The sequence below is a fragment of the Littorina saxatilis genome, unplaced genomic scaffold, assembly GCF_037325665.1.
Source record: "Littorina saxatilis isolate snail1 unplaced genomic scaffold, US_GU_Lsax_2.0 scaffold_289, whole genome shotgun sequence".
NCBI classification, from domain to species: Eukaryota; Metazoa; Mollusca; class Gastropoda; order Littorinimorpha; family Littorinidae; genus Littorina; species Littorina saxatilis.
In genome coordinates, this window is record NW_027129607.1 from 117,943 (window position 1) to 143,361 (window position 25,419).

At 40.7% G+C, this 25,419-nt stretch overlaps 2 protein-coding genes and 1 pseudogene across 3 annotated transcripts; 2 read left to right on the forward strand and 1 right to left on the reverse strand.

Moving 5' to 3' along the window:
• Nucleotides 1-361: 361 nt before the first annotated feature.
• On the reverse strand, nt 362-16,116 carry LOC138957837 (uncharacterized). Of its 2 annotated transcripts, XM_070328886.1 has the most exons (7): nt 15,979-16,116; nt 13,987-14,620; nt 12,524-12,792; nt 10,440-10,545; nt 8,859-9,056; nt 2,438-2,600; nt 2,071-2,243 (listed from the first exon to the last, which is right to left on the reverse strand). In XM_070328886.1, exons 1-7 carry the CDS (start codon nt 16,037-16,039, stop codon nt 2,205-2,207), a joined length of 1,470 nt encoding a protein of 489 aa, XP_070184987.1. In that variant the 5' UTR covers nt 16,040-16,116; the 3' UTR covers nt 2,071-2,204. The 2 variants fall into 2 exon arrangements, with proteins under 2 accessions (XP_070184986.1, XP_070184987.1); XM_070328885.1 differs by having other exon boundaries at nt 362-2,600.
• On the forward strand, nt 2,618-7,012 carry LOC138957838 (uncharacterized). Its single transcript, XM_070328887.1, has one exon. It carries the CDS (start codon nt 4,430-4,432, stop codon nt 6,752-6,754), a length of 2,325 nt encoding a protein of 774 aa, XP_070184988.1. The 5' UTR covers nt 2,618-4,429; the 3' UTR covers nt 6,755-7,012.
• A 1,011-nt stretch (nt 16,117-17,127) lies between the features above and the next one.
• On the forward strand, nt 17,128-24,825 carry LOC138957836 (uncharacterized; annotated as a pseudogene).
• The last annotated feature ends 594 nt before the right edge of the window (nt 24,826-25,419 follow it).

The following is a 25,419-nucleotide window of genomic DNA, read 5'->3' on the forward strand; positions in this document are numbered from 1 at the left end:
TCATTCTTGAAAATGAAACAATTCTGATGTCCTATTGAAATTTCTGAAAGCGGTCAAATGTCCTATTGATGCTGAAGAGCTAGGAAATTTGTCCTATAGGGATGAATATGTAGCAACATCCCTGGCAGTCTACCACGACCAATGAAAATTGACGCTCTCATTAAGACTAAGTACAATTTTTCACGCAACTCTAAAGTTATGAAATATTCTCTTAATTTCTCTCAAACGTTGTTGCTGTTCATTATTAAGATTATTTAGCTTTTTTCACCTGCACAAAAAGGTGTTTACTTCACTGTAAGATAGTTAATTTTCTTGAGACAAAAGTTAGTCGCCAAGTGAAATTTTGTAACGCTCCTTTCTGACAACATTTTGTGCCCGACTCCAAATGGGTTTTCAGTTTGTAAATTATCAACCTTGAGTATGCATCACTTTTGTCACCCCTCTGTTAATAGCATGCAATACCAAATATAATGTAAAATGATGACATTTCATAATAAGTGACACTACAAAGGGGAACATCAAATATGTACTGTACAAACAATTTCAAATACTCTGAGCAAGCTTTTTTGTGATGCAGAGTATTGAACACTCACATCTAAAACCATCAGAGATATTCTCAATATCTATATTTTCAATTTTCATTCAAAATATTTTTGCAGCACAGTTCGATCATCATGCAACGCAAATATTTTATGCATTTTATGCATGTAGTTATGACTTCATCACCTTCAAAGTGTCTTTGCACTTCAGTTATAGTATCACTCATTTGCACTATAGACTTTAACAGAAAGACAAAGTTATATAGAACAGTTTCAAGTCCAGATATATATCTAAGCTCTTGAATTGGGGCTACACCTGAAAGAAACGGAGCAAGCTTGACATACTACAGGATGCCTGCAGTATCACAGTTTTTGCAGTACCATTTTGCCCCTTGTTCGCAGTAATGTGACCAGTCTGTGCTTTTCCCCATACCAGCACATTTTCTGTGAAACCATGCACGACAAGAATCACAAGTGATCCAGTGCTGTCGTTTCTTGTACTGGCCCTTGCACAGATGACACTTTGAGGGACTTGATGAAGGCATAACTGTTTGAATCCCTGAACCTATGTCGATTGCACTCTCACTCTCAGTTCCGGATGTACTTGGCATGGAAGGACCAGCACATGCCATACCTTCAGCTACAGGTTGAGTGCAAAAGTCCTTCAGCTGTTGCATGAGATCGTCTTTCTTCATTCGCATTGATGATCTAACTTTGTAGAAATCACAAATTGTGACCAATTGATTCTTGGTAAAGTGGTCGCAGCTGCCCCCTGACTGCAACACTGCCTGCAGTCGATGCAGAAAGACAATCTTCCCATGGGAAGCATCCTCATCAAAGTAATAATATGATAGTTGCGCTTCTTGCTTTGTTTTCATTTTCTTTATTTTTATTTGAATTCTGTGTGCAGCTTCTTTTTGCACCTGCAGCTGATGTAAGAAATCTTTTGGAAATTGGTTATTCAAAATGTTTAAAGAAATGTGTACAATGTCCCTGAACAGCCCTGTGAGACATTCAACTCTGTCAACCACCCTCTTCAAGACACCTTCTATGGAGTTGTCATTATCTCCAAGTCTTGAAGATGGTGGGGCAGAAAAAATGTGTGTCCACAGACTGAACAGGTGTACATCATCAATCACTTTGTCAAAATGATAGAGGAGCTTCCCATGGTCATGAAGATTGTCTTCCGTTTGCAAGGACAAAATGGTTAAAACAAGACACTCAAAAAACACATACACAGTGTCGGTGACATGCGTCAGGCTCTGCCTCACATTCTGCTTGCGTGCAGTTTCGGACAAACTATCTGAATCTGACGTCAGAGCTGATGCCTCGGATTCAGTAAGACTTGCTTGTCCAAGGAGATCAAGTGCGTTGTCAGCGTCACAAAGTGCCTGCTCAGCTGCTTCACCTTTCTTAAATATATTATTCATGAGAGCTTTCCGCTTCCTTTCGCGCAGTTTCGCAATACAATATCCGGCTACGTGGCGCACCTTGGCCCTGCAGTCTGGTGCATCGGAGAGGTCTGGTTGTAGTCTGATGTTCGACTTCTCTGCAGTGCCAGGAACGTTTGGTTGTCTTCTTCTGGCTTCTTGGTGGACGACGAGTTGTCGGACTTTCAACACCAGTGCGTGAGCAACCAAGAAGTTCGCATCGGTAACAGCAGCTTCACAACCAAACAAGGAACGGCAGAGGACAACGTATTGCCTGGAAGAAAGAAAAGCATGACACTCTGAATAAAATATGGTTATCAGTCTGCTGTCAACTTTCTCTGCGGATGAGAGGGCCAGAATCTTTCGCAGCATGAAGCCATAGACTTTCCTGAGGAACTCATCAACCAGTACAGGTGTCATAAGCAGCTGTTTAGCAGCTTGGGAAACTGCTTTTTGTTGTGGCGTCACCTGTTTATTTGTGAGATCCACAAGAACTGCCTTGAACTCCAGTGGAGTGCAGTCCAGATCAACATCTGGGTCGTCGTCTAGGGGTTCCTGATCCATCCCTTCCAGTGGAACGTCTTCTTCACGTGGGACATTGGCTGTGTCCTCAGCATATGTAGTTTGGAACCTGAAAGACACGAGAAAAATATATACTCGACCTGATCAAGCCTTTTTGAATACTCCGATTTAATATCCACTTCAATAAACCCTTCATTTTGCCAAAGTTACATGCTTTTCCTATGAAATTTCACATGCCTTCAGATTACTAACTGAAAAAGAAAAAGCAAATGCTTTATACGACTCCACATCGTCATGTCCATTACAGTGGAACCAACTCCCCACAGCCACCCACCGCCTCCTTCACCCTGTCCCATAGAAGACTCCCACCCTTTTAAGGTCCCTGTCTTCAATGATTTCTTTGTTTATCGTTTAAGTAAAATTACTCACATTTTAAAACCCCTCAGACCTGATTTTTCTAGATTGTCCACTTTTTATGAATAAAAATATTTGCTGTTCCTCATAAAATAATGTCCAAGAGAACGTTGATTTTCCATTAATTGCCCCATAAGCACTTGATACTTTTTGCCTACGGCCGGCCAAACTATCACTGCCCAATCCTAAGACTCGATCTCCTCATTACTCACTCTCAGTCAAAAAGCATGGTGTGCACAAGTATCCTTAATAAGACAGAGATACAATTCTAATTTGTAGACAAACAGAGAAACAAACAAACAATACAAACAGACATAGTGAAACCTAGATGCCGCTTTATTACATAAAGGCGTCTAAAAAATATCATTGCAAATTATCATACATTATATGTCTGATTATGGGAGTCGCAGTCACAAGAGAGAGAGGATAAGAAAAAACCAAGGAAAATGGACCCACATCAAAATAAGAATATGTGAATATAATGTACCCAAATGCAGTCAAACTTGCCCTGACAACAACCCAAAAGGATCCACTTTTCATAATAACCATCTGACTATAAAAAGGACCGCTTTTGGATGATCGTTATAGACAGGTTCAACTTTGAGAAACTTAACCGAAAGAGGTGCTCTTTTGAAATATTAAAAACAAGAAGTTAGTGCTCTAAATCCGTATGACATGTGCAACTAGAGTATATGTGGAATCTATCTTTTGTTTGAGACAATAACAAAGAATTGTAATTCAATCAAGTTTGCGTTTTAATGAAACAGATCCTGTGATTGCCCCAACTCATTAAAAATTACCGGTCATTAATTGTGGATAACCACTCGCTAAAAAATCCATTAACAACCTGCTGGCGAGGCGCATTGATACAGCCTCAACTAGTCTCGGTTAGCTTTGAGGGTCATTTTACAAGTAGGAAATATGAAGGCCAACGAAATACCGAGACCATAAGGTATGCGAAGTGATGATGTCAAATACGTGACGTAAGTTGATGCATGAATTCTTCTGGACTACGTCAGTCAATTCCAAAGATCGCTTTTGTGATGAAAAGAATTTGTTTTAGAGTTTGCTGCCCAGAAACACGTCAAAAAAGAAGGGTAAATGTGTGTGAAAGAAAACAAAACAGGAGCAGAGTGATACGATAGGAATACAGAGACATATTTCTTGGGACTTGACCCTTGCAGATAGGTGGACTGAAAGTAGTGTGTAAACAGAACAGAACCAATTCTGTCTGTTTACAACCGCATGAAAGCAGGAAAGAGATTGTCGTCAGATTGAATTACAATAACATTAACATGCTTCCATTTGAAACTTTGAGGTCTTCATCGTGGATTGACGCCCTCCCAAAGTCTAATTGAAGCCCGACGGAGCGAAGCGACGTCAGGCTTCAATTAGCTTTTGTCGGGCGTCAATCCCCGATGAAGACCTCAAGTTTCAAATGGAAGCATGTTAATGTGTAATTGAAATATTCAAGGGACTATCGATTATCCTTGTTATACCATGTCGCATGCGTTATGAGCACTCATGAATCATCTTAATTGTACTCTCTCTAGGCTTGCATCAAGAATCCAGGTGGCAGAAGGAGAAATCCACTTGCAAGGAGTCTACAATGTTTACAAACAAGAAAATGAAGGGAACGTTGAAGATCTTAAAAAGTTTGGAAAAGCAGTGAAAATTTTGTTCCCATGCACAGAAAAGGAAAACAGCATAGACTTTGATCAAAATATTGGAAAAAACTATTCTTCTATACATATGAAGGGACTTGGTTTGAAACCTACTGATACAAACAGGCAGACATCACATTTGGACAAAGAATTCAACCCCAGTCTGATTCAGGCTAAGCTGCCAAGACATTACAGAGTACTGCAGGTGACGAGTTGGTCCCTGACAGTTTCTGGTAAAAGTGTTGATTTTAGAGAACATTTGATTGACACTACTTACATGTGTGAAGAGGCTGACATTGTCTGTTTAATTGTAGACAAATTGTCACTCTGCTTAGGACTGACAACAGTCACTTTGAAAAAAGGAAGACAACAGGATGTCTGGACTAAGAGTGACATGGATGGCTTTCAGCAAGTGAGCATTCGTTCTGTAAATTGTATGCGAATAGTAAAGCTGCTACACATAAACTCTTCCTGCCGTTCATGTTATCGAATGTACACAAGAGATAGCTACCAACACAACAAGAAAAAGGCATCGACTGATAAAGAAAACCAAGACCCAACTGAATCTGAAAACCCAATTTCTAAATTGCAGATGTTGTTTCCAGACGCTTCGTCTGCTACATTAGACCTTTTGCTAGCACAAATAAACAACACTGCAGTGCAGCAAAAGACCAACCGAAGATGGCCCAAGTCAGTGGTGACCATGTGTCTCACCATGTGGACTAGGAGTCCACAGGCCTACAGAGACCTCCTTGGCAGTGGAATACTTGTCCTACCATCAGAATCACTCCTGATTCTGTACAAAAACTTTATTCCCCAAGAGCCAGGTTTCCAGGCCGAGGTGTTCGAATGGATGTTTAACGAAGCACAAAGGCAAAAACTGCCTAACATGGCAGGTGGAATCATCTTTGATGAAATGTCTATTCAAGCAGATTTGCACATATGCAAAAATGGCAAAAATCAGGAACTTGTGGGACTTGTAGAACAACTGAAAGAATCCGAACAAGTGAGACTGCTGCAAAATGGAAAGGTCAAAAAACAACTTGCGACACATGTACTGCAGTTGGTTTTTCTTGGAATGTCTGGCTTTCGTTTCCCATTTGCTCACTTTCCTGTAAAAGACTCAACAGCAGTTGACCTTTATTGCACAGTGTGGCAGGCAGTGCAAGAGCTCTCACTTTGGGGTTTTGATGTGAAGTTTCTGTGTATGGATGGTGCAAGTGCAAACAGGACTTTTCTGAAAATGCATCTAAAACCAGATGAAATGAAGAAGACAATGTCTGTGACAAATCCATGCATCCCAAACAAAAAAGTCCAAATGATAATGGATTACAGTCACTGTGTGAAGAAAATACGCAACAACATTTTGAAAAGTGGTGGACAAGGCTGCACAAGAACGCTTACACTTTCAAATAACTTTGTTATTGTCTGGGAGTTCTGGAGAGAAGCTTATGCATGGGATCAGAAGAATCCTATACAACTGCACAGAAATCTCACTCCAAATCATCTGTCACCAAACAATTCAGAAAAAATGAGGAACCATCTAGCAGAAGAAGTGCTTGACCACAACATGCTGCATTTATTCAAGGCTTATCAGAAGTCTTTGGGCCAGGCCGGAGGAAAGCTTCAGGGAGTTCTTGATCTTCTTGAGCAGACATCAGAAATCATTTGCGTGTTCCATGATACACGAGGAGTTTCACAAATGAACGATGACAGACTCAGGAGAAATCGGGAAGCACTTTGCTGGTTCCAAACCTGGGAAAATGAAACGCTGAAAGATGAAACTTTGACTTCAACGGAAAAATCTAGACGATTACTGTCAAGCCAGTGTCGTGAAGACCTGACATCATGCCTTATAGGCTTTCATGAGCTCTGTGATTCATATTTGCAAGATTTTCCATCTTCGTGGGTCGTACCTTGCCGAATTAACAGTGATATAGTGGAGAACACATTCTGTCAACAGCGTGGACTCCACAATGGTGCTGCATCAAATCCAAACTATGCAACCTACCGGAAAACCATGAATTCCATCATATTGGGCCAACACTCTTTGTCCAAGAAGAGAAACACTGCAAAGTCAACTACACCCACTGAGGCTTTTCCTTTCTCTGTACCAGGTCCCCTCAGAAAGAAGAAAAAAGTCAGCTCAGCATCATCAACATCATCTTCATCACCAGTCCTTTGATTGAGACAGTTAATTGTCACATGAGGACATGGACAGACAGAAAATGAGATTAGGCGAGATCTTCAAGCAGCAGGGCCGAAAAGTACTGTCGTCCTACGACTTAAGGGGAGGTGGGCCAGTGCAAAATGGACAAATTGATCAAAACCCTTTTTTAATTTTTTTGGCAGATAATGGTCTCATCACATACCTAAAATGCTTGTGTGTCTGTGTTTTTGTCTAAAGTGTCATATTTATGTGTCAATAAAGACAATATTTGAATAGTTTATCTTCAACGTCGTTTTTCTCATGTCGGCCATTTTTGCGGCAGTTGCATCTGTGGTGTTGCGATTTCTCTGGCTGGAGCAATAATTTTTTGTGCAGTGTTTGCAGAATATCACATTCTGGGGGATTACGAAAGGATTTTGTCGCCATTGTATTAAAGTCATAACCAGGTTATGTAAAACAAAATTTTTGCAGGGGTTACCCTAAAGTTTGACGGTTGTAACAAAGAAATGTCCCTAACTCCAAATATAATAATCAAAATTTGCTTCGTAATCCCCTAGAGCATACCCAGAAAGATAAAATATAACAATAATTAGAAGTGTGACAATCATATCTGCTGAAATATTATTTTCCCCATGTACTCCAGTTTTGTCTGTTTTTGACTGTTTTTGTCGCGTAAAACAAAAACCAGCAACCCAAAATACAAAAAGTGACTATCATTTATCATTGTTTATTCATTACTTTCATAAAATAACATTCAAACAAAACAAAACATTCAAATTAAAAAAAAACATAGTGCACTGCTCCACACTGAACAAAAAAACCACCCTTCCATAGTACTGATGAGCGACCTTGGGTGCCTTACATTCATGGGGCCAAATTTGTCCAAAATTTTTTTTGTATTTAACTTAGAAATTTGATTCATTCTAAAATGTTTCCCTTTTTATTCAAGGGACGTAACCACTTGGTACACGTTTTCAAAGAAATCGATTTTTTGGGTGCAGTAAAAATGTGCACAGAAATAATTATTTTCTACCTCAGCTGACAATCTCGGCATTCTGTTTGAATTTGATGTTCGTTCATTCGTGTGTTCAATTGGTACTTGTCTTCTTGTCTTGAAATTTGGGAGAACAGTGTTACTTGCAAAGCATACATAACACAGACTGACACGAACACTACCATGTCGGGACATGCACGAAAACTGGTCTCCCTTTCCCACAACCACCACATGGCAATGAACTATCAAATTTTGGCGATTACATTTTCTGAGTTCTGAGTTATGAACAGACAGAAAAGCCCTCACATGGAGATCGAGTGCCGTAGACTGGAAAAGTTATCCTGTTGCATTGTACGATTACTTTATTCCACAAAATAGCTACATAACTGTGCTGTTCTTCAATATATACTCAACAGAAAACGATACATACAGTCCTTCTTGAAGTGGAGAAAAGGGGGTGCGCGGGCAGTAGGGAACTGATAGATTATAAGGTCGCCAAGCAGTGGGTCGATCTGAGTATTTGAACTTGCCCGACACGATTTCTAGCAGCCTGAGGCAAGTGGGAAGGTATTAAGTACACACCTGTCATTAACAGCAAAAATTAATATGGTTTTATGTGATCATTATCATTGTTTTATGATTGCTTTATGAATACAAATTTGGTTGCAAGAAAAAATGTTTGCTGTCTTTTGCTGGAGAGCATACTGGGTGGTGCCATAAGTAATGCATATTGGAAGACGTAAATTTAGAGTGGTCCATTTTGATCGTCCAAAAGAAACAGTAAGAAAAAGTTTATTTGCCTCAAACCTTTGGACTTCTGGTATTTTGTTGATTGTCCTTTGCTCATTATAACTGAATCTTATTTGCAAGAAAGCAACACATACATATTATTCAACTGAGAGATAACTCCTGGGACAAAAAGGTCACATCCTATGTGACATTTTGTGACACTCTGTTGTTTAGTTCCAACGAAGCTAAGTTTCACGCTACACTTTTAATTTCAGAGTGTAGTTTATCAACCTGGAGTATGCATCACTAATTTATCAACCCTCTGTACAAGAGTAGCATGATGATTGATGATAAAAATGTTTATGAGTGGCAACAGAGACAAGATAATGAACTTACCTTTTGTGCCTGCAACAGGTCAAATTTTCGTTGACTTCAGCGGAACCAACTTTGTAGTAGTCATGCACGGTAGAAGGTTGAGGAAGAACTTTTCTTGTGTCAAAGTTCACCACTCGCAAGCCTTCAATGCTTCTTGCTCGACCCAAGGCAACTCCAATTTGGCCAGGTTGGAAGACTTCTTCACAGTCAATCTCCACCCTTGAATGAAGAAACCAACCTTCTAGTTCTATTTATCACACAATCAAACATTTTTAGTTACGATTTAAATGCGGTATGTTTGAATTGTTTGCTCCAATCACAAAAGTAGATCCCACAAAGTCTAGCTCCTAAACATGTATGTTGGGTAATAACATTTTTGTTGCTGGGTAAGTTGCCGAAAATGATTCCCCCCTCTGCTTCTTTCTCTTTGTAAACTTAAATTGTAGGGCTAGTTATTTTTCAGTAACTTACCCAACAACCAAAATCACTTACCCAACAACGGGTCGGAATCCTTGATAGCTCATGGGTAGAGAATGTACACATTGTGGATCTACTTTTTGCGACTCAAAAGTTCAGAACACTCTAATGTACAAAATATACATTTCTGGAGCAAACAATACAACCATACAGCAACTACAGGCTTGAACATACGAATCTCAATATGAATTCCATTAGTTTGGTTGTTTTCTGAATTCAGATCTGCCGTGCACAATCATTTATAGCTAGCACGATTCCAAGGCAAGTAACTCTCATGTTTTGTCAAGCAACACGAGTAGTTCCCCTTTCAGATTTTAGCTGCATCGACAAGAGACTGCAATCCGACGGTAAGTTTTCAACAATATTTCATTTTATAAACAGATCACACCCAATCAAATGCCAACATCTAATCAATGTAAAGAACATGCAGCAGTTTCATACCCTATTTTGCCCCAGAAAACTGAACTTCATGCAGTTTTTAACATTTGAACATGGGTGTAAAACTTCGTCTGCTAGTCACATTCGAGGAAAGAACATTTCCTGAGCGATACCAAAACATGAACAGAACACACACTATCTGACTTTACCGCCACAGCAGAATAACAACATAACTGTGTAATTGATTTTAGTCAAGAACAGGAAATATCAAAAATAATGGTCTCAGTTCGCGGTCACGAAAAACATCGCATTTTTCATGATCCGCTAACTTCGACGATTATGTTTAATAATCACTGAGACTTGGCATGTAACCTCTACATAACTAGCCATACAAGTTTACAGAGAGAAAGAAGCAGAGGGGAAAAAAAAGAGAATAATACATGGTTTGCTGTGTCGTACCAGATTTTTTTAGTTAAAAAAAATATATATTGACCTGCAAGCGAAAGCACACAATTGTTGTAGGCCATGCAGTTAAAAAAAAGCAATTGCAGAAAATAACCTAATAGTCATATGTGTATGTTGAGATCATGGGAGTTTGTGAAACATAGGTGCTCAGTTTTAACTGGTTGACCACATATTGTTATTGTTTGGCTCTCTGGAACCGGGCATCACTAAAGCGGGATGCAAGTCTCAAACACTTGCAAATCCTGGTAGAGTTATTTCCAAACATTGTCTATTGCAAGCTACCTTTCAAGTGTCAGTCCTTGAGCTTTGTGGATGGTCAGTGCGAAGCTAGGAACTACTGGAAACTGATGCCTCACAGCGATGTCCTTCTTCTGTCGAGGATCATGGACTACAAACAAAATGAAAGTACAATCTTATCAATACATCTATACATATCAGGGATGGCCAAATCTCGAAATTTTAACTCACCAAACGGGTGAGTAACTACAAGAAAGTTACTTACTTATGCCTTTGACCTCGTCCTGGGCATAGGCTGCCAGCAAGAGCTTGCACACACACCGGCTGTGAATACATAGCACACACACATGCTCTGAGTCTATGACCGACCGCCCTGAAATTTCTTATCGCTAATACCTGGTCTCATGTCATCAGCACACACACTGGCTGTGACTCCATAGCACACACACATGCTCTGAGTCTATGACCGACCGCCCTGAAATTTCTTTTCGCTATACCTGGTCTCATGTCATCAGCACGTACACACACCGGCTGTGACTCCATAGCACACACACATGCTCTGAGTCTATGACCGACCGCCCTGAAATTTCTTATCGCTAATACCTGGTCTCATGTCATTAGCACACACACCGGCTGTGACTCCATAGCACACAGAAATGCTCCGAGTCTATGACCGACCGCCCTCAACAAAATCAACAACTCAGTCGAGTGACTGATCATATGGTCGGCAGCCTCAAAAAAATGTGTTATCTTCCAGCCTCCGACCCCCTTCCTGGACACCTTGCACATGCATTGCTGAAATCCAAAGTGATTATCCACAAGACCATCCCTGACTCAGCGAACTCGCTAAGTCTTCGCACAAACGAATGACCGTACACCATGATATTTCCACACTTGCAGGATGACCCAGATTTCGCTGATCTAGCCATTGTTTTCGGAACGAAGACCTGGAGTTATGCTCAGCGCTAACTACACTGATCAACCACAGTTTTTCCCAAACAAATTGTGTCAGTGTGCACCCCTGCACCTTACGAGGTATAACTTGACCACATAAAAACATCAAATTCAGTACTTATTCCTTCGAACCAAGTCGAATCTCCCCTTCGATGAAAAAACTTGTCAGTGTTGTAGCGTCCCTTTTGAGAAGTGGCCTTGACCCTTGATAGCGAATCTATCATGACAAGAAAGGTGGACTAGGCCAGTGGACTCAAAATAAAGTGGGATCGGTCTTGGGACCTGTCACTAAACTCCTCAACTTAAATTTCATTTGTATTTTTGAACAAAATATGACATTTTACTCAGATCTTGACAGTCACTGTTCACCTCGACTGCTAGCGCGGTCTTGGAAGAACACTGACTGTCTCGATCTGTGTAAAATGTCATATTTTGGTAAAATATTCAAATAACGTGTAGTAAAGTCTAAAAAAGGATGAAGTCTTACATCAGGAAGCCTTTAAAGTTTGTATGTGTGCTGTACGTTGTACAGTAAGCTATAAGGCTGATTGTATGTGTGCTGTACGTAGTACAGTAAGCTATAAGGCTGATTGTATGTGTGCTGTACGTAGTACAGTAAGCTATAAGGCTGATTTTTCAGATTCTTTTTTCATAACCTCTCAAAATTCACATCTATTTTAAGACTCCCTCCTGTTCCAAGACCTGTTTTTCTGAGAATGTTGAACATTTTAGAAGTCAGGTTCCATTTTGAAGATAAATCAGAGTACATTGTGTAATAATTAACAATATCAAATATTCCATCCACATAAACAATGTGAAATGAATGGTGGTTTCTTGCCCGACCAGCGTTTTAGCCTGTTTGAGGGAAGCATATTGTTGTTTGTTTCATCTTTATGAACTGAGGATGGTTGTTTTTTTAAATTTTACCCAGATTGTTTTACAGTAGATTTTAGACCCCTCAATCTAAAACTTATTCCTCCATTTTAAGACCATGATTTCTCTTTAATAATCTCTGTATATTTACCCTTCCTCTTTTCTTAAGACCTATAAATTGTGTCAGATTTTGAATTGTCTCAAAAAATTGGGGTGGCGGGTGCCCACTGTAAATGAAAATGATGACAAAATAAAATGTAAACTCAGTAAAAATTCAGGTAAACAAAAAAACACAGGCATACCTGAGAAAGCAATACGGCTCAACTCCACTGTCATGTTGGTCTTCTCGAAGTGGACAACCACTTTGTCATGGTGGAGGTCCACAACATGGCCAAGACTGCCGTTGACTAACTGGTCGCTTATGTTGCGGATCAGCATAACTGGACAATCTTTTTTCAGCCACAGGATCTTTGGGGCACGGGTGTTCTTCAAAGACCTTACATCTCCTTCATCAGTCGCGTGGAATTCCTGCAGCTGGCCAGGCATACCCAAAAGCTTCTGCCTGTTGTATCTAAAAACACAATTATATAACAAAACTTCAGATTTTTTAAAAGTAAATAAAAGACAACTATCATTGTCATCATTTTCACGAGTTTTCATTCACAAACACCTGGGAAATAAATCTCATGTTTCCCATGCAATAACTCGAGGTGGTGAATGGGTTTGAGCTTTCAGGTGAAACGTGGATTGTCAAAGTAAAAGCCAATCAGGCTGATTGTTTGATGTGTGGAACCATCGCGGCTTTGGATTTGTGTTTCCGAGGACAACGATTGTAAGCATTCACTCTCAAAGTGTGTTTCCGAGGACAACGATTGTAAGCATTCACTCTCAAAGACCCAATCAATGTTGATAATTACCGCGGTGACTCATGGTCAATTTGCAACTTATCTCTGTGATCGCAAAATCCACAACGAAAAGTCAAAAACACTTAAAAGAAAAAAAATATGCTCAACACTTACTGAATTCACAGGTATGATCGCAGCTCTGTACATTTTCAGACTGGAAGAAAAGCGTCAACAAGCTACGTTTGACGTCACATACAAGTTTGACGTGTTATCTCGTGCTACTGTGACGATGCTTTGTGGCCCGGAGTTGGATTCTAAAAATTCGTCTCCCTGTGTGTTTTTGTGCATTTTGTTGCACAACCAAAATGATGACAAAAACGATGTTTAGTGGCTTGTTGTCAGACCAGCATTTTGTTGTTGGTCCTCGGGGAGCATATTGCCTTTTGTCTCATGTTTATCAACCGCGGCCTTCGGCCTTGGTCGATAAAGATGAAACAAAAGACGATATGGTCCCCTTGGACCAACAAAAAAGCTGGTCTGTCAACAAGCCACCAAACATCTTATAATATCCTACATATGTGAGAGAGACACTCGTGAGATAATAATCGTTCAAATCACACATGTAAATGAGGTCATGTCAAGCAAGTCTTGCAGGGACCTCTTTTTCAACTGCTTATGATGCCAAAGTCACCGAAAAACCTAGGTGTCACAATATTACTTTGAATCACCACTTCCTTACTACACAATCAACTCAAACTCTTTTCTATGCCTTAGTAATATAAAAACTAAACTATAACACATTTACCCTTTAAGTTTCCTAATTTACAAACAAAAAGTGTACTGAATTGTTAACTTTTGTTAAAGAGGATTTTTACTGTAACACTAACAGACAGCATATTAAATCCATGCATTCACTGTACCTTTCCACCTGGAAATTTGTAGGGAACAGCTTGGTTGCTGTCTCAGGCTCGGGAAGCTCTCTTGATAGCTGATACATGAAGTCAGCTACACGCAGAGACATCTTTCCCTGGCTTATTTCGTGCACTGCCTCCACGAGACCCTCCTCCCTTTGTCGAAGAACTTTTCTGAGAATAATTTTGTGTGGTACACATGAGTTGAAAATTTTTGACTGGAAACAAAAATCCCCATTGTCGTCAAAAAGTGGGTCAGGCACTGGGGGCAGCTGGTAAAAATCACCAACACACACGACTTGCACCCCCCCAAAGAAGTTTTCAACACCGCGAACGATCCTGCAAACTTCTTCAGCTTGGGCAAACATCCTCGAACTTAAGAGGGAAATTTCATCGATGAAGAGTACATCAGCCGTTGTAATTCGTGCTCGTGTGGTGATGTACCGTTCATCGGTGAGCAACGTGTGTGCTGTCTCTCTCACACTGTGTCGGCCATCCGCGATTCCTGACCAGCGGTGTAGAGTCATGGCTCCCACTGGTAGGCTCTGGCAAGCGATGCCAGTTGTTGCTGTCACTGCAACTTTTCGCCCGGATAACCGAAGACTGTGGCATAATTCTGCAACGAGTGTTGTTTTCCCAGTGCCTGTCAAACACACAAATAATTAAAGAGAATCGCAAGTACATTTTATAAGATCATGATTTTGGGGGTCAATTTCATAAAACCACTTGTAAATACTGTACTAATAATCAAAAACATTTTCAAAATTGATATACCTGTTAAACCTGTGATAAATATGTATATAATAAATATGTTTAAAATCAAAGAATTTACTCTTTTCTGAATGTGTGAGTTCTGTCGCGTGTTTCTTTCAGGCGAGATATTCTTTCGGCTAGCCACTCGCGAAGCTAGGAGGCGAGATTGTCTATGAAACGGTTTTGTGGCTAGCTACACAAGAATTAAACACCATTGGTTGATTCCGAAAAGGTCGTCTGCACTGGTCGGTAAAAAACCATGGACAGCCAATTGGATGGGCAGCTGAGTGGCCGCCATATTTTCTCGCCAAGCGAGCAAGCCTAAAGCTACCTAGCGTTTGAGGCGAGAATTCTAGCGTCACTCGCGGTGAGATGTGCCCAAGAAACGGTACTTCCTCGCCCCACTCGCCTTTAAGAAACAGACTGGTGAGGTCTGTCTAAACTTGAAGTTAATTCATGACTCTTTGAATGTTTTAGAGAATAAATCACTTGTACTTGAACTCAACCACAGAAATAAAAAAAAATTCTCTGGGCAAATTAATTTTGCATTTACAATTTCAATACAATGCACACATAATTTAGTTGACATAAAAAGCTACAACTTTCACCTTCCAGCACAGCTAGTTTATAAAAACAAGCAAACAACAATAAAACGCATTGAAACACATTTTTCCATGCAACAGTCTACAATATAATCTTTAAATCTAATAACAAACAAACAAACAAACAAACAAAAACAAGTGACTGATGTCACCCAAAAACTAGATGACTTGTCTTGATTCTTGAACTAACCACCACTACAACCCTCCAGTCAGAATCGTATGCTTGTCCATGAAAGTAGGTCAACTAAGCAGGGGGCTGCTACTCGATTCCTTCACCAATTCTTTTCTTAGCCATCTTGAATCTTGATTCTCGCTAACAAAGAGACGGAGAGGCGGGGCTAACAGTGGGAGGAGCCATAATCATAACGACCGCGTTTTACAAAGTGAAACGATCACTGCAGACAAACATTACGTTTTGGAAACCTATTGTGGTTCTTGAGTTTACCTGGGGGCATAATAAACCAGGAATGAACTACATTTTAAGTTACAGCTTGCTGTTTCTTCAACAACATCAACAACAGCCAACATTTCTTCAGGTCTTCATGTTACGAAAACTGGTAAACCGTCAAAGTTCTCTTTTTATCTAAACTTCAAGTAAGTTTAAAGCCTATTCATCAACAAAAGTAAAGTTAAGAAGTGTACATACCTGCTTGTCCAAGAATAATGACGTTGTGTCCAAGCTCGACTAATTCACGTGCTTCTTCCATTTCTTAGAGTGGACAAGTCGAAAGGGCGGTCGAAGAACGCCCAATGCCGGAGCAGACGGTTTTCTGAGCATGCGCTGTAAAACTTTTACTGCGGACCGCTCCGGATGTAACCTTTTGTGGCCTTTGAACCTGGTTAACTGCCGGTGGAATTCGATCTTCGCAATGTTAAGCTCAAAGAGAATGTTTTGTGTATCATTTCACGTGTTTGGGGGCTGCTGTGTAACTCGTCAGTTGTAGTGGACTAATTGCAGGCCGCTAGAATGTTGTACACCCTTGAGAGGAAAGAGGCCAGGCTCTCCATGCTGAAGAAGATCACATCGGGATCCGCACATGTGAGGTGCGAGGAGCTACACCTACTCGCCCCAAGGGCTAGAAGAGGAGTCCCCACAGAGAGACAGCAATTCAAGCGGATCCCAGCGAGAACAAACTACAGAAAGAACAGCTTCCTCCCAAGAACAATCAGGGACTGGAACGAGACCCCTTCATCCCTCCTCCTCTCACACCCCCAGGCCCCAGACTCCTGCACTGCGCAGGAGTCGAGTTCCTGCATTGTGCAGGAACTCCCCAGCCCCCAGTAGATTCTAGCTAGGTTGTTTTTTTTTTTTTTTTTTTTTTTTTTTTTTTTTTTTTTTTTTTTTTTTCTCACTCTTTGGAATCTGCAACCCTCCACAATGTGACATAATGGTCAGCCAAAATGACCGTGGTCACAATATGGAAGAAGAAGAAGAGCGTACGAAAAGCGGAAAACATCGGCGCGAGTTGTACTTTCGATTCGTCGAGGCTCCAGGTTCCTCTCATGGAGTGGTGTGGACACCGAGCCCGTTCTTGACAAACTTCTCGAAGTTGGTGAATGGTTATTTCGAGTTTGTTGCATGAAGTGAAAGCTTAATCCTTTGTGTTTGTGTGTGAGTTTCGTGCGTTCGGGAAGGGGGTGCAAAAAGTGATGTAGAAAGCTTGAAACGGAGCGAGTCGGCAGTGCGGAGCACTCTGCGTTATATTCCTTGTAGTATATATAGTAGTAGTATGTCGTAGTAGTGGACTGTAGATAATGATCGACCGGCGATTTGATACAAGCTCCTGTGACCGGGACCTGTGTGCACACTTCGAACTTTGAAGAGGACAACTTTTATTTGTCAATCACATAAAGTGGAAAATGGGATTTTCAAACACTCTTAAACTTAAAACCGGAGCAGTACCGACCATTCGTCCAGCAAAGTAACCCACCACCAGTAACCAATTACTCAGTACTCCGCCGCTGGACTACAGACGTTCGGATGAACCCAGTCCACATCAAGAAAGAAGAAGAAGAAGAAGAAAGCTCTGCGTCAAAAATGTCGGGGCACCCAAGGAGAAACAAAACTCAAAAGTCACTTTGAAAGTGACTCGAAGACCGTGTGTCGTCGACGAACTGCGAGGTAGGTAGAACTCAAGATGTCGCCTTATAATTTCCTCTGTCCTCTGTCCTCCCTATATTGACTCTACACTGTTTGTTCCAAAAATGCTCTCTCAGACCTACTTTTTTTTTTCGCAACACGAGTAAGTCTACTCTAAGTTTTTTCAAACTTTAGATGAATAACTTTCCTCTGGGGAGTGACCTGACACAGTGAGTGAGTGACAGGAAATACAGTTTTCATCTAGATCAGTAGAAGTGATACATTCATGTAAGAAACATTTTCTGCAAATCAGTTTATCCATGCACAGGCATCAGATTCAAACAACTTACAAGTCACCATGCCAGTCAGCTGTTCAGTATCACATTGTCCCATCCCCAGATGTTCGGCTTTGGATTGATTTAGATCCCCATATATATGTTTTGTCAATTTGTGCCAGTGCCACTCTTTTTCAGAACATATGTGATATAATATGTTTGTTAGAATTGATCAGTGTAGGCTAGGTGAACTTTGGTTAAAGAAGATAAAAGTAAATCAGGGATTATAAAATGGCAAGCGATTCCCAGAGCGCGGCGATTCACTGAGCGCGGCGCGTTGTGCAGCGCAGCGATTCCCAGAGCGCGGCTACTGCTGTCACATTGTTTTGTAATTATCAATTATCAGTAATCTGCAATGTCATTTGTTCTTCAGATGTTTCTGCCATTGCCGAAACCAAGGATGTCAGCGTCCAATGCAATCTGATCAACGCCCCACCTCAAAACGCAATGCGGTTCTAACCCTAAAGTGTAGGAACAGATGAGAGTGTGGGGAAGGAAGAACGAAAAGGCGAACGACAGCGCGCTGCAGCTGCGGAAGAGGACGAGCCTGCTGACGAGGATGGAGGTGAACCAGAAGATCCGCAGTTCTTGTAAGTTTTCAATAGACATAGATTCTCTACATTTTAAAAAGTAAGACAGAAGTCAAGGGTTACTTTGGGTGACAGTCAGCTATTTTTTAGCTGCTATCATTGTGTCCTTTGTTTTTGTCTTTCTCTCTCTGGTCTCTATCTCACTGGCCATAACCCTTTTTTGTCTATTAAATGGGTGAAAAACACCATAAACATGTCAAACATTTTTGTTGTGACATTATTTAGCTTAATTTCTCATCACAAGTAAGAAGCTGATTTCATCTTAAAATTTTTTTTTATACTGGATTTCACTGTCATTGCGACATGTATAACATGTAGTAATTATATCCATAGCACTAGCAGTGAATTTGTGCTTGTGTATGGCACATGTAGTTTCCATAGTAACCCTTTATGTGCTAAGAAAGTGTATAACCTGTGTGTTTTAGGAATGCTCCTGAGCCGAGACCCAGCCCCGACCTGGAAGACAAGTACATTGTCTTCCAGGCAAACTTGATGCAGCTGTTAGAGAGTTGTCCTCGATGCTCTCACCCTGCGAAGGCCTTCATATGGAAGACAGTGGGATCTTGCATCCACGTCCGACAAGACTGCTCCAAGTGCTGTTTCTTCAGAGAGTGGACCAGCCAACCGTACATAAAGCAGATGCCCTGCGGGAACCTGCTCCTGTCATCAGCTGTTGTGCTCTCTGGCTGCAGCCCGACAAAAATTCTCCGGCTGTTTTACCTGCACAATGTGCGTTACATTTTGGAGAGCACGTTCTTCTGGCATCAGCGGCACTTCATTTTTCCTATAGTGGAAAGAAAATGGAAACGGGAGCAGTCAGAGCTCATCTCGCAGCTTCAGGACGAGAGAGGAAGTCTAGAGCTGATTGGTGATGGGCGGTCAGATAGCCCAGGACACTGTGCCAAATATGGCACATACACTCTCATCGAACAGGGACTGGGGAAAGTCCTGGATATATACAGATTGTGCAGGTAAGAAAGATATTTAGGCGTTTCAGTGTCTCATACTCATAGACGCATCAAGGTAACTAATTACAATCAAAGTTTTGTAGAGAGGCATTTTTTTTCTTCAAAAATATTAACAGTAATGCATACCCAGTTCAAATCTTTTTTTTTAATCTGAATTTGACTCCTAGTTATCAACCAACCCCCACCCCACCCCAATCTCCCCCCTGACTCACCCGAGTAATTGGTGAGTGGGATTCCTTTGTGTCCGTCTTTTAGACCGAGTTGGATTTTCAGCGACTGCTTTTGACAATTGACATTTGAACTTGTCATGTACATGCCCGTTGAAACTATGTGCACGCTTAACTGGAAGTAGAACAACTCTAGATATAAACTGTGACGAATGCGATATTAAATTAAAGAGGGCAGGGAATCACAATTCCTGATAACACGACGGTGCACAACCGATGTGCAGTGAAACCCGTTCATATTTGTTTGCAAACTGTCATAAACTTTGGCAATAACATTATTAAACGAATAAAATGAGTGCCGGCTGCCGTAGCCGAAACAGTCGGCGGTCGTAACAGAAAAGTGGGGCGGCCGTATCAATGCATCGCTGGCAGTCGTAACTGCTAGCACGGCGACGCGTACCAAAAAAATACACATGCTCTTTTCCTCAGCCGATGACACAAACACACTTGCATATATATAGTATATTGGGACACTGCTATTGATGCATTTCGGTTATGATACATCACATTACCTGATCAAATGACCGTTGTTGCTTCAAGCCTCTTGTAATCTCCACCATTTAAAAAGAAATCCCCAAATCGAACAATTTCAGCAAATACGACGCTGTCACAAATCTAAAACAGAAGCCTCAAAAATTAAATCGATAACATGTTAATCCTCATGCAATCATAAATCCGCTGAGAACAAATAAACTTTGCTGGCTTCGATAATTACGCCGCAATAATTATTAGTTTGGAAGTTACACACCTTTCGGGCTCGAAACCTTGCTGACTATGGGACTGCAGAATGCTATCGTAACAAACGGCGATTTTTTCTGTCGTAACACTTTCCCCGGCGTGTGGGGGACTGGGAGACCTGTAACTTTAATTGTAAATAGTACAGACATGGGTAAACTGTCAGATGATTTTGAATAAAATTAACACTGTGATCAGCATATTTTAATGCAATTTTCTGTTCTTTACAGGAGATGTCATCCAGTGGCCACCAAAATGTGACCTGGCTCGATTAGCTGGGAAATGGGCAGCCAGAGCTGGTTTCCCGGGCGTAGTTGGAGCGATTGATGGGACCTACATAAAGATACCAGGAACCAGGGATGCGTACATCTGCCGTAAAGGTTTCCCAGCGATGCATCTCCAGGTAACAGATTTGATCACTTTCTGTTTCAGATACGTGGATTGTTAACCTTGGCAGAACTGACCATTATGGTGCCTGTGTATTTATTCCCTATTGAAATACTGGAGTAACACTAGCAGTGTCATTTCATAATTGGAATCTACTGTCATTTTAAGTCACTATTTGAATCTTTGAATTTAAAGACAAGTATTTAACGGCACAGTGCGCCTCCCGTAAACCATCACAGATACTGTCAGGCTTTTACACACAGTATAAACAACCTTCATTATGAACGCTCACCAAAGGGAACATCCTAGGTGCCTTACGTAAAGAGGCTGAACGAGTAATTTTCAAAGATTTAATGTTGCGGATTGTCTTCAAGACAATCGGACCGAGGTGCGTTTTGGCGCTAGACCTAACTTTTAAAATCAAAATAATAAATTGACAGCGTGTTACACAAACATTCTTAAATCATAAAATAAATATTTTTTTCATCAAGACAAGATCATTAAAACTCGAAGTATTTGAAGTTAAAATAAGGAACGCCCAGAAGCAGGTTCACGTAAGGTTCGCCAGTTCCTGTGAATAGTCAAAAGTCATCGCGAGGGTTCTTGTGAACCACAGCCGTTTGTTTAGTGCATAGTCAGAGGTACATAATAACGTGCTATTGCAGACAAGCTCACAGCGAGTCGCATTCAAATTCCTGACGACTGCTTTGTCAAAAAGGGAAACTGGAATAACAGAGTTCACGATGTCGATGGCTCCGGGGTAAGATAAACCATGCAAAACAATTTTTGTGTGAAAATTGCTCGCTCTTTACGGTAAGCACCTAGGATGTTCTAAAGCGGTGAGTGTTTCAATGAAAGGGTGTTTGTACTGTGTGTAAAAGCCTGACAGTGTCTGTGATGGTTTACGTGAGAAATATTAAATGTGATATTGGGAGTTCAGACAAGTTTGAATTATGATGGTGTGTGGATTAATTCCAAGAAAACCATCATGAAAATGTACCTACGCCTCGTTTCTCTGACTTTTCTTTTTCTGTTGTTAGATCTATACATGTCATATACCGCTACCCCCCGCGGGTTAGGGGGAAGAATTTACCCGATGCTCCCCAGCATGTCGTAAGAGGAGACTAACGGATTCTGTTTCTCCTTTTACCCTTGTTAAGTGTTTCTTGTATAGAATATAGTCAATTTTTGTAAAGATTTTAGTCAAGCAGTATGTAAGAAATGTTAAATCCTTTGTACTGGAAACTTGCATTCTCCCAGTAAGGTATATTGTACTACGTTGCAACTATGCAAGCCCCTGGAGCAAATTTTTGATTAGTGCTTTTGTGAACAAGAAACTATTGACAGGTGGCTCTATCCCATCTTCCTCCCCCCCCCCCCCCCCCCCCCCTTTTCCCCGTCGCGATATAACCTTGAATGGTTGAAAACGACGTTAAACACCAAATAAAGAAAGAAAAAAAGAACATATACCGCTTTTAGTGAAAGTTGAGGCAGCACTTTCTGATCAAATTTATTAAAAATTTGTTCAAGCATTTCTTGACTAAGCATGGATAATCACACCGGGGACTGTGTTCCGCCTTATTTCAGCCGGGCTTGTTGTTACTCCGTTTTGAGCTGGGCTTGGTGTCACGCAAATGTAAGTGTCTGCACTAAAGTACAAACTATGTCTTCTAAAAAAACCTCATTTCCAGGAACGGATGTTTTTAGCACTAACCTAAGTAATTTGTCTCTCTATTGGTGTTATTTTTATCTGACAAGGTTTATTATGTGACCCCCATCGGCTTGAAATACGTGCAGGTTGTCGCTTTTTGGGCAAAAAAGCTGATCAAACTCAAGAAATGATAAGCAACGGTATCATGTTATGGTTTTTCTGTATCATAAGTTTGTTCTATAGTTTCTTGCTGTTATGCTGATGCATTTTCCCGAACCTGCTTTAAGGCGTTGAGGCACGAAAAGTAAAACCAAAACCCATGTCAGGCGAGTTTTGTTCCGTGCTGGACACCCAGAACAAAAGCAAGCCCAGTGGCAGTGCGGAACGCAGACAAAAATGCAGGAGGCCCAGCGCGGAACAAAACGTACACCACTTGCTTGTTTTGATTGCTTCTTATGACATAGTGAGGACGCATTGAAGCACGCAATTGATACAGATGATTATAGCTTTACCCAAAATAGTAAAAATACAGGAATATTTGTTGTTCAAATCCATCTTTGAGAGAAATTTACGTTGAACCTTCATTTTTCACTAAAAAAACCTGCATGTATGCCTTCCATTCGGCTATTGTCAATTAACCAGGTAAGCAAAAGACGTTTTTAGCTGTCTACAAAGAAAACAATTATTCCCCTTTCTACTGACATTCATCAATTTTAGCTTAAATCAGTGTGAAAGTCATAGTTTGTGTTTTTATGAAGACACTTTCGTTTGCGTGACACTGAGCCCGGCTGAAAACGGAGTAACAACGAGCCCGGCTGAAATAAGGCGGAACACAGTTCTCGGTGTGATAATGGGGATGTTTACCCTTCAAAAACATGATTTTTTTTATTGTTCTTTATCATTTCATATATGCATGTCATGGTTACGCTGAAAATGCACTCAATGATAAATGAATTATATGGGACAGTAGGCACCTCATTCACATGTTCTGCAGAGAGGAGCTGTGCTCAGCTCAGTCTTATGGTTTAGGCTAGCGAAGCATTAGGATATATACATGTAGCCTCTGTTGTGGTTGGTTTTTAGTTTCAGGCTGATAGATTATTTTTATATTGATTTACGCGACTTGTTTCAGGTTGTATGCGACAAAGACCTCCTCTTTCTGGATGTGTTTATGGGTTACACTGGGTCCGTGCATGACAGCCGAGTTTTCCCCAACTCAGATCTCCATGGAGTGTTGGAGTCTGACGCAAGTAAGCTGCCTCCAGAGTACCATATGATCGGGGACTCGGCCTACCCTCAGTCTCCGCAAGTACCTGCTGGTTCCATTCCGCGACAACGGCCATCTGACCCCTGTGGAAACTGCCTACAACAGAGCCCAGGCAAGGACAAGAGTTGACGTGGAGCGGGCTATTGGTTTGTTGAAAGGAAAATTCCGCAGACTGAAGGATCTCGAGATGACGAACATCCGTGAAGTTCCAATGTTAATTTTTTCAGCATGTGTCCTACATAACTTTATCATTATAGAAAATGGCTTGGACGAGGACGACATTGACTTGTCGGAGAGTGAAGATGAAGACGAGGACGGAGGTCAATGTGGTGGTGATCACTGCATGTCTGCAACACAAAAAAGACTGGAAATTGCAAATGTTTTTTCTTGAGAACTGTTCTATGTGTTTCAAGGACGTGTCGTATACCGTATATCATTCTACGAGGCTGAATTGATTGTAGATAACAAGTACTGCCAGTGTGTATTGAGTTGCATGTTTTTATGTGTTTCGTAATTTTCCATTTAAATTTTAATGTGTAGAATTAACTGGGTAAAGGTTGGGTTCCTGGTGAGATCTTAATCTGACTCACAAGAAACATACTGCCAAATGTTCAAATATGAAACTAAGTTATTATTTCTTTTTTCAGTTCAATGACATTTTCGTTATAAGATGACCAGACGTACCAAATAACCAAAGATGCTAATTAAAAAATATGAGTTTACAAAAAGGGGGAGACAACCTAAGGGAGAAATGCGAGGCACTCTAACAGCTGAGCACAAAACCAAAACTAGAAGATAATATTTGTAAAATAACTGTGACTCTAAAACGATAGTACAATAATAAGCAACAAAGTTTAGAACATAATAACTGAAAAAAACCACAACACAACGTAGTAAATAAAACTACAGTGATTGAGAGTTAGTATCGCAAAACAATAAAATTATGGTTATCTTACACACAAACTTAAGTAATTGACGATGTTGAGAAGAAATTGATAGAAATTCCTCTGAATCAAACGCCATTAATTCCAAATGTTCTAGTTTAAAATTGGTTATAAAGCACTGATTGGTTAATTTAGATCAATGTCAATGATGACCAGCAAAGTCACTATCTTCCTAGTTCAATATGATAAGCATCACTGTCTGAAGCATACTGAATTTTGACCAGGATTGTGCCACTCATAAAATACACAAGCATATGTTTGCCACTCAATGATTATACAGTGAGACTTGTCTCCACATATTGTTGTTAATCAATGAGCTATGTGTAGCTCCAACATAAACAACCAGAAGATTTACCTTCATTGTAAATGTTGTTCGTCCTTTGTTTTGGAAGATGACCGCAGACTCATGGTATGCTTGGATGTCTAGTCTGTCCATAAATAACTGATAAGCTTGTCCGGGCCAGGATTCCCGTTCCGCATGCGATTCTGCTACGCCATTATTGGAACTGAATATCAAGGTTTTTCAGAGAGGTTTTTAGTGTGTCCTTACAGATATATCTTTGCTTCGTCAAAAGAAACAACCTGCAGCGTACGGCAGCTGAAAATTAAAGGTACATATAGTTCAAACAATCATTCAACTGTATTTATTTGACCTTACACAGACTGTAGGAAGAGGCGAACCGTCTTGAACAAAAAAATTGTCCGCAGGAAGCGACTCCAAGAACACAGACGACTCGAAACTGAGTGACATACCTTGTAGTCTTTCTATGAAAGTAGTGGTCCAGTGAACGATACCTTCTGCCTGTGGTTTGACTTAGAGTTAGACTCTTTGAGGATGTTGATAATGACGCACGACACTGACAGACTACAGAGAGTGAGTGGGGGGGGGGGGGGGGGGGTGGA

What these genes read in the sequence shown, in the direction of transcription:
- LOC138957838 (XM_070328887.1), top strand. Translation starts at nt 4,430, where the DNA reads ATGAATCATCTTAATTGTACTCTCTCTAGGCTTGCATCAAGAATCCAG.
- LOC138957837 (XM_070328885.1), bottom strand. Translation starts at nt 16,039, where the DNA reads ATGGAAGAAGCACGTGAATTAGTCGAGCTTGGACACAACGTCATTATT. An exon ending in GAGCCGTATTGCTTTCTCAG is followed by an intron (nt 10,546 to 12,523) that starts GTATGCCTGTGT and finishes TTTTGTTTGTAG; the next exon opens with TCCATGATCCTCGACAGAAG. An exon ending in CAAGGACTGACACTTGAAAG is followed by an intron (nt 9,057 to 10,439) that starts GTAGCTTGCAAT and finishes TCTTCATTCAAG; the next exon opens with GGTGGAGATTGACTGTGAAG.